At 46.6% G+C, this 12,242-nt stretch overlaps 1 protein-coding gene across 5 annotated transcripts in view; it reads left to right on the forward strand.

Moving 5' to 3' along the window:
• tbc1d4 (TBC1 domain family member 4) overlaps nucleotides 1–12,242 on the forward strand; it is a 226,236-nt gene that overhangs the window by 163,046 nt on the left and 50,948 nt on the right. For 4 of the 5 annotated variants that reach the window (XM_033023006.1, XM_033023007.1, XM_033023009.1 and 1 more), the window contains exons 9-10: nucleotides 7,903–7,980; nucleotides 9,386–9,627. In XM_033023006.1, coding sequence (XP_032878897.1) covers nucleotides 7,903–7,980; nucleotides 9,386–9,627 — 320 coding nt within the window. Of the gene's footprint in view, nucleotides 1–5,646; nucleotides 5,898–7,902; nucleotides 7,981–9,385; nucleotides 9,628–12,242 lie in introns of those variants that run through there. The other variant, XM_033023010.1, reaches the window with a different exon arrangement.

The raw sequence follows: 12,242 nt of genomic DNA on the forward strand, positions 1-12,242 counted from the left end.
AGCAGAAACGCATCTTTGAATATTTTTGTTGTAAAGACTATACTTACCCTCTCAAATGAATTCTCATGGGGCAGTCTTGTCAACACATTTGCAATAGCATATTGCTTCGAGCTTCTGTACTCAATCATATAATGATTGTTAGAGAGAAAACAATCTGCCTTGGTATTCTCAATATTACCATTATTAGTATTAACAATTTCGGACACAAATATAACAATGGCTTATCAATTGTAATGGAGGCAAAGTGTCTGCCCAATGGAAAATTGATTATACTTTTCCACTCCAAAGACATTTTTACTTCTTTCTCCATTCAAGCACAGTTTCTTTCACTCTTCATCAATGTATGTGAACCAAATGTAATTGTTTTTCTTACCATTTTTCATTACGCAGCCAATAACAACGCCTGCCGATGATTCCAAGTTCTGCAACACTGAGATTTCATTGCCTGCACATTTGTGTTTACTTTTCCCGTATCTGATTGAAAACACTTTTTATTTACTTTGATCACCAAAGAAACTCCAGTAAACTCTCGGGGAGGGAGTGGGTGTCCGTTTTTGCCGATTGGACGCTATAACCGAGTAAGGTATGGAGAGTTGAAACAAAGGATAGTGTATTAACTGCAGATGACAGTTAATACACTAAAGGACACAAAGTGTTGGAGTTATGCCCCTGTCCCACTTAGGAAACCTGAACGGAAACCTCTGGAGACTTTGCGCCCCACCCACGGTTTCCATGCGGTTCCCGGAGGTTGCAGGTGGTTGCCGGAGGTTGCAGGTAGTGGAAGCAGGCAGGGAGACTGACAAAAACCTCCAGGAACCTTCGGCGAACCGCATGGAAACCTTGGGTGGGCACAAAGTCTCCAGAGGTTTCTGTTCAGGTTTCCTAAGTGGGACAGGGGCATAATTGAGCAGGTCAGTCAGCATCTCTGGAGAAAATTGAAAGGTGACGTCGGGACACTTCTTCTGACTGATTCAGTCTGCTGAGTTACTCCAGCACTTTGTGTTGTTTCACCTTAAAACTAGGCGCCGATGCCGCTGGTCTGCACCAGTGAGCTCCTCCCCATCATCGTCCTCCTCCTATCATCGGGCCTTTCTGGGCAGTGACTCTCCGACTCCAGCTGGGCCATAAACAGGACCCATATGGAGCCCTGAAATCCGGGATCAGCTGTTAACACATGCAGGAAAAATGTTCCCAATGTTGAGGGAGTCCAGAAACATGGGCCACAGTCTAAGAATAAAGGGAAGGCCATTTAAAACTGAGATGAGAAAAAAACGTTTTCACCCAGAGAGTTGTGGATTTGTTGAATTCTCTGCCGCAGAAGGCAGTAGAGGCCAATTCAATGGATTAATTTAAAAGAGAGTTAGTTAGAGCTCTATGGGCTAGCGGAATCAAGGGATATGGGGAGAAGGCAGGCATGATTGTGGATGATCAGCCATGATCACCATGAATGGCGGTGCTGGCTCAAAGGGCCAAATGGCTTCCTCCTGCACCTATTTTCTGTTTCTATGCCCATGATCAAGTGTTGTACATACAGGTCTGAGATTTTGTGCACAAATACAGGCCGTATGTGGAGTGTGTGTAGTTATAGGCCTGCATTGATTGTGCAGGCATAGACATTAGCATTTCTGAACACTTCTCAAAGCCTTGACACTTACCCACTTCGCAGTTTCCAGTATTCTCTAGTTTTATTTCAAATTTTGCAGTTTCTTGTTTGTTTATTCTGTGTCAGGTTTCGAGGAATGGAAAATGTGACCACAATGACAGACAACAGAAAGCCACTTCTTTCAAATTCCTACAGTAGATGGAATGAAAGGTGGTTTCTCAATTTTAATATTTAAATCTTGTGCAGCTTAAAAACAACTGCAATGAAAGAAATTAACAAAATGCACAGAGACCCAGGGCTTGACCCTGACTACAGGTGCTGTTTGTACAGAGTTTGTACGTTCTCCCTGTAACCGCGTGAGTTTCTCTGGGTGCAATAGGTTAATTGACCTGAGAATTGTTCCTAGTGTGTAGGATAGAACAAGTAGAGGTGAAGAAGAAGAAGGGTTTCGGCCCGAAACGTTACCTATTTCCTTCGCTCCATAGATGCTGCTGCACCCGCTGAGTTTCTTCAGCATTTTTGTGTACCTAAGTAGAGGTGACCGTTGGGCAGTGTGGACTTGGTGGGCCAAAGGCCTTGTTTCCAGGCTGTTGGGGAAGTCCAGAACAAGGGGTCACAGTTTAAGGATAAGGGTGAAATCTTTTAGGACAGAGATGAGAAAAACATTTTTCACACAGAGAGTGGTGAATCTCTGGAATTCTCTGCCACAGAAGGTGGTTGAGGCCAGTTCATTGGCTATATTTAAGAGGGAGTTAGTTGTGGCCCTTGTGGCTAAAGGGATCAGGGGGTATGGAGAGAAGGCAGATACAGGATACTGAGTTGGATGATCAGCCATGATCATTTTGAATGGCGGTGCAGGCTCGAAGGACCGAATGGCCTACTCCTGCACCTATTTTCTATGTTTCTATGTATCTCTAAACTAAACTAAACTAAACTAAACTAGACTCCTACATTCATCGTACATGTGTCTGAGGAATGGGCCCGATCAGACCTCTGCTGAAGGCCACTATTGGAGCTTGTCCGCAGACATTGCAAATGTGCCCACACTAAACACAGGGCCACTGCTGAGTTGTATGTTTATCTTTGTTGTTGTTTTAGAGGTACTGGTGAGTTCCCTTGTTTGCTGTATCGCCGCAAAGGGAAGCACTGTGATCTGCTTCTCAATCTAGCTTCCTGTTTTCTTCTTACTTCCCAGTCCCATCTTTGTTTTGGACGTTTAATGAAACCACCCGCAGATCACATTGTGCTCAGCATGTGACAAACCCGGTGATAGAGTGTGCTTCATGTGAAGAGAGTGTGGATGGCAGAGGTCACTGCACACAACATGGGGCCCAGTACCAGGATTATACTGGCAGAGACCCAACCCAACCCGACCCAACTGAATGGGTGCTTTTGACCTGCAGAATAGCAAAGATGAGTCGATAGTCTATGGGTCATATGTCCCAGACAGAACAATGAAATTCTTACTTGCAGCAGCACAGCAGAATATGTAAACATAGTACTCTGTAAACAATATAACAAAATAAAATAAGTTTTTTTTCAGCGTTAAAAAATATTTAAATATTAAAAAATTATTAAAAAATAGGGGTCATCCATTTAATCTTATTGAATGGTGGAATAAATCGAGGGGCCAAGTGACCTAATCTGTAAAAAAATTTATTCTGAGAAAAAAAAAATATATGAAACTTTTTTCAGTATATATATATATATATTCTTTTTTACAGACTAGTAGGCCACTTAGCACCCTTGATTTATTCCACCATTCAATAAGATTAAATGGATGACCCCTATTTTGTAAGGAGTGATCCTGAAAAAAAATAAAAAAGTAATTTTAACAGTCCAAGTCTCTTCATGTTATAAACAGTCCCAGTAGTTGAAGGAGATTGCGAAAGGAAGAAAAGGTGCTATGAGGAAAACCTTTATAATGTTCTGTAGACTCCACAGTTCTGTAGACTTCTGTAGACCTCCACAGCTTCCTCGGCCGCATCCAGGCCGCACTTGCCGCTGCCGAATTTTATCCATACTCCAGTTGCCCACGTGCCGCGACCAATGACTCCAATAATCCTCGTCTCTCCCCTGGCACCCAGCAGGCTATGGCCTTCAACTCACCTCGATTCCAGGCCCAGTTTCAGACCAAGAGTCTGAAGAAGTGTCTTGTCCCGAAACCTCAACTGTCCATGCTCTCCAGAGAAGCTGCCTGACCTGCTGATTTACTCCATCACTTTGTGTCCTTTTGTGTAATAACCAGCATGTGCAGTTGTTTGTTTCGCTACATACAATAATAATCCCTTACGTGGTTATAGTGGACACACTGGTATATGGACACACTGATCTGTTTTGTAGTAAATGCCTACTATGTTCTGTGTGCTGAAGAATGTCATTGTCCTATCAGGGACACATGACAATAAACTCACTTGAACTTGAACTTGAAATCGGCAATCCCCCCCCCCCCCCTCCCCCCTCCCGCACGATCCGTTATAATGAGGGTTGTATTCCATTGTAGAGGTAGGATTAGGGTTGTGCTGGTTGGTTGAAGAACCTGATTGTTTCTGAACCTGCTGATACAATGTGGGACTTCTGTACCTACTGCCTGATGGTAGAAGTGAGAAGAGGGCATGGCCAGGATGGTCTACTTTTAAGTTACCAGAATGGCAGCTTCATTGGACAATTATAGAGAAACTGTGTAATGAAGAAAGAGCTGAGTGATATGTTGAAATACAAGATGAAGTTAGGTGGAGAAGTTTCAGGTGAAGCATTAGCACTGGTACAGTGGCGCAGCTAGTAGACCTGTCGTCACTTACTTCCAATGAGCTGGGTTTAACTATGACCTCTGGTGCTGTCTTTATGGAGCTTACATAGTCTCCCTGTCACCAGGTGGGTTTCCCCAGGTATCCAGGTTTTTCCCACATCTCAAATATGTGCAAATTAGTAGATTAGTTAGCCACTATAAATTCTTTCTAGTATATAGGTAATAGGTAGACTCTGAGAGTTGATGAGAATATGGGGAGAATATAATGGCATTAGTTTCAATGGGCGCTTGTTGATCAGTGTGGACTCGGTAGGCTGAATGGCCCGTTCACATGTGTATGTTTGTGCAAACATTAATGTGTTAAAATCTACATTGTACCTTGGACCCAACTTTGGGTTACTTGTGTATGCAAGTGGGAAAACATAATTGAATGCTTTGATTCATTTTAAAATAGCGAGCTTGCAAAACCTTTGACAGTAAAACCTCCCAGGAACATCAGCTGTGTTGCATTTGAGTAAGTTTAATGCACTGAGGGAGGGCTATGTTTAAGAACACTATACCAGTCTTTTTCGTTAATGAAGGAATGATGTAGGATTGGAGACTAACCTTTGCATGAACGCGTTGCTTTCTGAACTGTCCAAAATAATTGATTTAATCTCATTGCAGCCCCTCGGCCCAAAGAAATGCACTCATTTGAACAGCTTCCTTTTCTTCCTCTTGCACCCAATTATGAAATTGGGAAGTTAAATATTGACAGCATGGTAGCATCATGAGTGAGCTAATGGTTTCATTTCTCACCCTGCCCCCCACCCCCTCCCTGGCTAATCATTTCCTACTGGGCAAAGTTTCTGACTGTTTACATATGTTGTGATTGTTTATTGCGTTTCGTTTGATTAAAATGTAACCATATCTCTTGCTCAGTGGTGGATAAGCTGCTCAGCGCTCTTGCCCCAGTGTTTGTGGCCGTTACATTTTCATCATATGACCCTGCATTCCATTCGACCTCCGTTTGATAATGCTCCTGCAGACAATTTAGCAAACAGGCCAATTATTGCAACAGTGTCAAAATTATTTAAAGATTAGCCTCCGATAAATGGTCTGCAAATTTAAACCGTTTGGTGCTTTTCTTCCTGCTATTGGCACAAGTAACCTTGCAATCAGTTCCTTCCTTTCCCGTTTTGCACATTGTCCCCTTTCGAAATGACCTTGCTGATCTGGATGGCTTTTGATGACGGCCTTGACAAAATAACACAGAGCGGCTGCTGCTGACTTGCAAACGACTGCAAACTCGCTACCAACCACTGGCGCAGTCAGGCGTCTACAAAGCGTTTTCGTTCTTTCTCGACTGTGTCCCCACGATTGTGCAGTTTCCTTATCACTCTCCAACGCTGCTCCGCGCTGGGTCGTTCAAGAGCGCTGCAGAAGAGCTCAGCGTACCAGCGCCATTGCAGCCTTCAACCTTGCCCCCATGTGTGACGTGTGTGAAAGGGAGCTCAGGAATGGTTTTGGTGTGCATTGAGTTGATTAAAATGAGGGCTGTTAAAGGTAAGAAACAGAACCAGCTGAAGGTAATGCATGCGCTGTTGGGTCTAGTGACCCAGGTGTATTGTGAAGGATTGAAGGTACACAAAATTGCTGGAGAAACTCAGCGGGTGCAGCAGCATCTATGGAGCGAAGGAAATAGGCGACGTTTCGGGCCAAAACCCTTCTTCAGACTGATGGGGGGTGGGGGGGAGAAGGAAGGAAAAGGGAGAGGAGGAGGAGCCCGAGGGTGGGCGGACGGGAGGGTGGGAGGAGACAGCTAGAGGGTTAAGGAAGGGGAGGAGACAGCAAGGGCTAGCAAAATTGGGAGAATTCAATGTTAATGCCATCCGGACGCAAGGTCCCCAGGCGGAATATGAGGTGCTGTTCCTCCAATTTCCGCTGTTGCTCACTCTGGCAATGGAGGAGACCCAGGACAGAGAGGTCGGATTGGGAATGGGAGGGGGAGTTGAAGTGCTGAGCCACCGGGAGGTCAGGTTGGTTATTGCAGACTGAGCGAAGGTGTTCGGCGAAACGATCGCCCAACCTCCGCTTAGTCTCCCCGATGTAAATCAGCTGACATCTAGAGCAGCGGATGCAGTAGATGAGGTTGGAGGAGATACAGGTGAACCTTTGTCGCACCTGGAACGACTGCTTGTGAAGGATGACCATGAGTATTGTGAAGGATGATCATGTTGGGACTTGTAATGCAGGGCTGTGTGGACAGTCCAGCTGGATCCTATCAATACTGATGTCCACCAAGAGCCTCTCTCCACTGAATCTCTCTCTCTGTCTCTCCCTCTCTCTCTCTGGGGAGCCAATGCAACTCACACACTGGTGGTCTTGACAGACCAGTAACCAAGTGGATGCACAGAGTCTCTTGCCCAGAGTAGGCGAAACGAGGACCAGAGGACATAGGCTTAAGTTGAAGGGAAAAGATTTAATAGGAATCTGAGGGGTAACATTTTCACACAATGGGTGGGTGTATGGAACAAGCTGCCAGAGGAGGTAGCTGAGGCAGGGACTATCCCAACAATTAAGAAACAGTTGGACATGTACATGGATAGGACAGGTTTGGATGGATATGGACCAAATGCGGGCAGGTGGGACTAGTGTAGCTGGGACATTTTTGACCAGTGTGGGCAAGTTGGGCCGCAGTGCCTGTTTCCACACTGTATCACCCTATGACTGCTGAATCTATATCTGCTGAAGTCCCTTGCCACTGAGAGTGCTCTCGGTGCTTCTGGTTTGATGATGTGAAGGCTGGGATAACAGGTGCTAACATCATGGTATATGAAGAGCTTGCAGTCCTGGAAGATCACAAGAGACAGATGATGTAGGAATCTGGAGCAACAAACAACCTGCTGGAGATTCTAGTCGAGATGATGCATCCCGACTTGAAGCATCGACTGTCGATTTCACTCCACAGATGCAGCCTGCCCGCAGAGTTCCTCCAGCAGTTTGATTGTCTATCCTGGGACTAATTCATTTACCAACCTGGCAAATGCACGCTATTTTGTAGTTATAGCCCTGGTCCCACTTGTGTTCAGTCTAGCTAACCCTTCAACCCCTTCTATGCTCGTGTTCTATTCAACACATAATTTTCAACTTTCAAAGATACTCACAAAATTCTGGAGCAGCATCTCTGGAGAGAAGGAATGGGTGACGTTTCTGGTACCGAAATTCTCTAGAGATGCTGCCTGACCCGCTGAATTACTCCAGCATTTTGTATCTATAGTGTGAGTTTTGCCCTGTATGGAACTAAATGCATGGAAGATGAACATAGGTGTTTAACATTGATGTCCAGTAACAAGCTTCTTGCCCCAGTCATGCCTTTCATTCCCAGGTATCACTGGTATTGTCGCAAATACATGCAGATTCCTGCTGCCAGGAATGTTGTATCATTGCAGCCACATTGACGTCAATATCATGTAGTTACCTTCCTCAACAAAGCCCATATGGGTAGAAGCCACCAACCTCCCTAGCAGCAACCTGACTGATTCTCTTCATAATGTTTTATCCATTTTAGGGAGCCAAGATGCGTGGCCGATTAGGGAGCATGGACAGTTTTGAACGTTGCAACAGCCTGGCTTCCGATGCATCCAGGGTGAGTCTTGGTGCAAGTACATTTTTGTGTTCCTTTTGCACCCTATCCACCGCTCCCTCCCCATTCCTTTTGCCATCTCTCTCTGTTCCTTCTCATCTCTTCATTCCCTCTCTTCTTTCCTTTCTTTTTCTTTTCTTTTTCTCTCTCTCTCTCTCTCTCTCCCTCTCTCCTCTCCCCTCTCCCCCTCTCCCCCTCTCTCCCCCTCTCCCTCTCTCCCCCTCTCCCCCTCTCTCCCTCTCCCTCTCTCCCCCTCTTCCCCCTCTCCCCTCCTCCCTCTCTCCCTCTCTCCCCCTCTCCCCCTCTTCTCCCTCTTCTCCCTCTTCTCCCTCTTCTCCCTCTCTCCCCCTCCCCCCTCCCCTCCCTCTCCTCTCTCCTCGTTCCTCCCCTCCCCCTCCTGCTCCTCTCTCCTCTCTCTCTGTCCATCACATTCTCCCTGCCTCCTCTCTCCCTCTCCCTCCTCTCCCCCTCTTTCACCTCTCTCGCATTCTCTCTCTCTCGTCTTTTCTCTCTCTCTCTCTCTCCCTCTCCTTCTCCCTCCCCCCTCTCTCTCCCTCTCTCCCCACTCTCTCTCTCTCGCTCCCTCCTCTCCCCCTCTTTCACCTCTCACATTCTCTCTCTACCCCCCACCCTTTCACCTCTCTTGCATTCTCTCTCTCCCATCTCTCTTACATTCTCTCTGCCATTCTCTCTCCCCACCCTCTTTCATCTCTCTCTCTCTCTCTCTCTCTCTCTCTCTCTCTCTCTCTCTCTCTCTCTCTCTCTCTCTCTCTCTCTCTCCCCCTCTCTCCCCCTCTCTCTCTCTCTCCCCCCCTCTCTCTCTCCCTCTCTCCCTCCTCTCCCTCCCCCTCTCTCCCCCCCCTCTCTCTATCTATCTATCTCTCTGTCTGCCTCCCCCCTCTGTCTGCCTCTCCCTCCCTCTCACCCCCACCCTCTCTCTCTCTCTCTCTATCAACGCCACTGATCGGGGTGACGCTTTCAAGTGACAGACTCATTTGGTTGGGATACTTTCCTTGAAGCAGGAAGTTAACTGCTGATATCCAGGGGAAGTGCTGTCGAAAGCAGTTCCAGCTTCAAGGATCGCTTTCAAAACTGTGCAATTCCTTATCAGCAAAAGAGAAGGGTGGAAAGCTTGTTCCCCAGCACACTTTGTGCAGAATACTTGAAATTTAAAGTTACTTATCAGTATTTGTAAATCTTCACTGGATTTAGAGCAGCAGGATACTGGTAAAATAGCAGTAATTAGCATACAATGGGTGCTGGAGAATCTGTTGACAGATTTACAGAGTTTGTACTAGCTGTCTGTTCCTGGAGCAGACACTATCGTTAATCTCTCTCTCTCTCTCCCTCTCTCTCCCTCTCTCTCTCTCTCTCTCTCTCTCTGACTCACTGTGGTGCTTCTGCCCAGGACGGTTCCCCCGGGGAGTCTCCTCCTGGATCTCCGCCAGTCAGTCCTCGGGCATCCCCTCTCTCGTCGCTGGGCCAGCCCTTCGGGGAACAAGACCCCGACTGGCCGCTATTCCGGAGACGGGCGCACACCTTCAGCCACCCGCCCTCGAGCAGCAAGCGGAGGATCAGCTTTCCCAATGAGAAGCCGCACCAGGCCAAGTCGCCCATCACCCGCCAGCAATCGGAGATATTACAGAGCAGGTAGGATGCTTGCACGTGGCGAGGCAGCGGCAGGGGAACTCTGCATCCAGGATGTAAGGAGCTGGGGAATATTAAGAGTAGGAAGGAACTGCAGCTGCTGGTTTACACCGAAGATAAGACACAAAATGCTGGAGTAACACTGTTTCAGTTTAGTTTATTGTCACGTGTACCGAGGCACATTGAGAAGCTTTTTGTTGCGTGCTAACCAGTCAGCAGAAAGATGATCACTATCGATCCATTTATAGTGTACAGATACATACATGATAAGGGAATAACCTGAGTTTAGTGCAAGGTAAAGCCAGCAAGGATAGTCCGAGGGTTATCGAAGAGGTAGATCGTAGTTCAGCACTGCTCTCTAGTTGTGGTAGGATGGTTCCGTTGCCTGATAACAACAGGCAGGATACTGTTTCTGGGACAGGGAACAAACTCAGTGGGTTCTCGAACCAAAACATCACCCATTCATTCTCTCCAGAGATGCTGCCTGTCCCGCTCCCACTGAGTTACTCCAGCATTTTGTGTCTTTCTCCTGTGGGATATGAATTCAAAACAGGATAGTAGATTCACAGAATCATTGCAGCATATGACGCCCTTTGGCCCTTGAAGTCCGCGTGGTGCAATCTAACCATTCTCTTTTACCCTGAACCCTGCAAATTATTTCCCCGTAAAGTCTCTCTTGAAATCTCTGGTGAAATCTCAGCTTCAACCATCGTCAGGAGAAGTGCGTTGTGGACCATCATCAGGCTCCGTTTAAAAATTCAATACCTCTTTAAATACGTCTGTAAATCACAAGGTGCAGCGACAATGGTCTTTCTTAAACTCACGTGGGTTCCTTGGCCATTCAAATCGATCCCCTGTTCACAATAAGCTGCCATGACAAAAAATCCCCAGCAATTGTTAAATAAGAAAGACGAGGAGTTAAAATTTCATGGTAATTGGTGTAGCTGTACACAAACTATACAAAGACTTGTCAAATGGTGACTGCTGAACCTCTTGTATGTTGCACTGTTCGCGATTCAGGGCCTCCTTGTAGACACCCTTGCGGAGCTCCAGCTCATTCATTTGTTCCTTCCCACTGGCACTATCTTGTGCATCTCAAAATATTCACCAAATCCTTCTTTGCACTCGTTTAATACAATACAAATTTATTGTCATTTGAACCTCAAAAGAAGTTCAAACGAAATTTGGTTTCTGCAGTCATACAACAAGAAAAGAACCAAGACATACAAACAACACAATTTACACAAACATCCATCACAGTGAATCTCCTCCTCACTGTGATGGAAGGCAAAGTCTTGTCTCTCCCCTGTGTTGCATTCTTCTCCCGATGTTAAAGCCCCCGGCGAGCGATGGCAAATCCCGCGGCTGTTAAAACCGCGCCGGGTGATGTAAAGTTGCCATTGCGGGAGCTCCGAAAAGTGGTCTCCCACCAGGGACCGGTGAGCACCCGATGTCACCGTCCACCGGACCTGTGGCTGGAGCCTCCGAGCTCCGGAGTCGGGCCGCAGCAGCATGCCACCACAGCTCTCCACGCTCCGAAGCCAGCCAGCCCTACGATGGTAAGTCCGCAGACTCCGCGACTGGAGCCCCCAGGTTGTTCCGGTTGGGGGCCGCTCCACGGTGCTAGGCCCCAAGGACAGCGGAGACCCGACAGGGAAAAGGTCGGGTCACCCGTACAGGGAAGATATTTAAAAGTTTCCTCACCCACCCCCCGCCCCCCATATATACACAGCTTAAAAACAATATAAAAACCATAACAAACTATACATTCAACCGGACAAAAAACTAAAAAAAGACAAGACGACCTACAGAGGTCGCTGCAATGTCGGCCGCGCCACCTAGACACGTTTGTAGGAATTGGAAGTATATTCAGCAACCCTTGCAATTATTGATAATGTTAATAAGTGTACAAAAGACATGCATATCATAGACCTCACATGTTCAAAGCCAGTCTTTGCAATTGAATTTTGGAACCTAGCCAATTGGTGGCATGGAGGTTCAAACTTACTTACAATGCCAACTATTCTCTGACCTCAGCGATTTTGTAAAACCTTACCTGGCTAGACCGGCTTGCGGTCGGATGACTTTAAAAGGACTGATTAGGTGAATGTCATGTGCCGTGCATTAGATCTGAGATGCATCAACAGATTAGATCATAGTTAGAGTTGTTGTTCTAAGCGATAAATATTAACCCAGGTGACCAACAAGACTAAAAGAAAATCTCAAATGTGCAATTATGGCACACAAGCCAGAACTCAAATCAGTTCCATGGGTTGATTGTGCAGAATTCCAGAAGTGATTTCTGATCCAAGCCTAATAACAATAAAATGACAACCGGTGGTCAATTCATTGTCTCCCCAACTCATTAGGAAAGGTTTTCCTCTCACTCAGCCAGTGGAGGCCAGGTCAATGCATATTTGTAAGGCAGAGATTGACAGATTCTTGATTAGTAATGCCCCTGTCCCACTTAGGAAACCTGAACGGAAACCTCCGGAGACTTTGTGCCCCACCCAAGGTTTCCGTGCGGTTCCCGGAGGTTCCCGGAGGGTTTTGTCAGTCTCCCTACCTGCTTCCACTACCTGCAACCTCCGGCAACCACCTGCAACCTCTGGGAACCG

Source organism: Amblyraja radiata, chromosome 6 (assembly GCF_010909765.2).
Source record: "Amblyraja radiata isolate CabotCenter1 chromosome 6, sAmbRad1.1.pri, whole genome shotgun sequence".
Classification (NCBI taxonomy): domain Eukaryota; kingdom Metazoa; phylum Chordata; class Chondrichthyes; order Rajiformes; family Rajidae; genus Amblyraja; species Amblyraja radiata.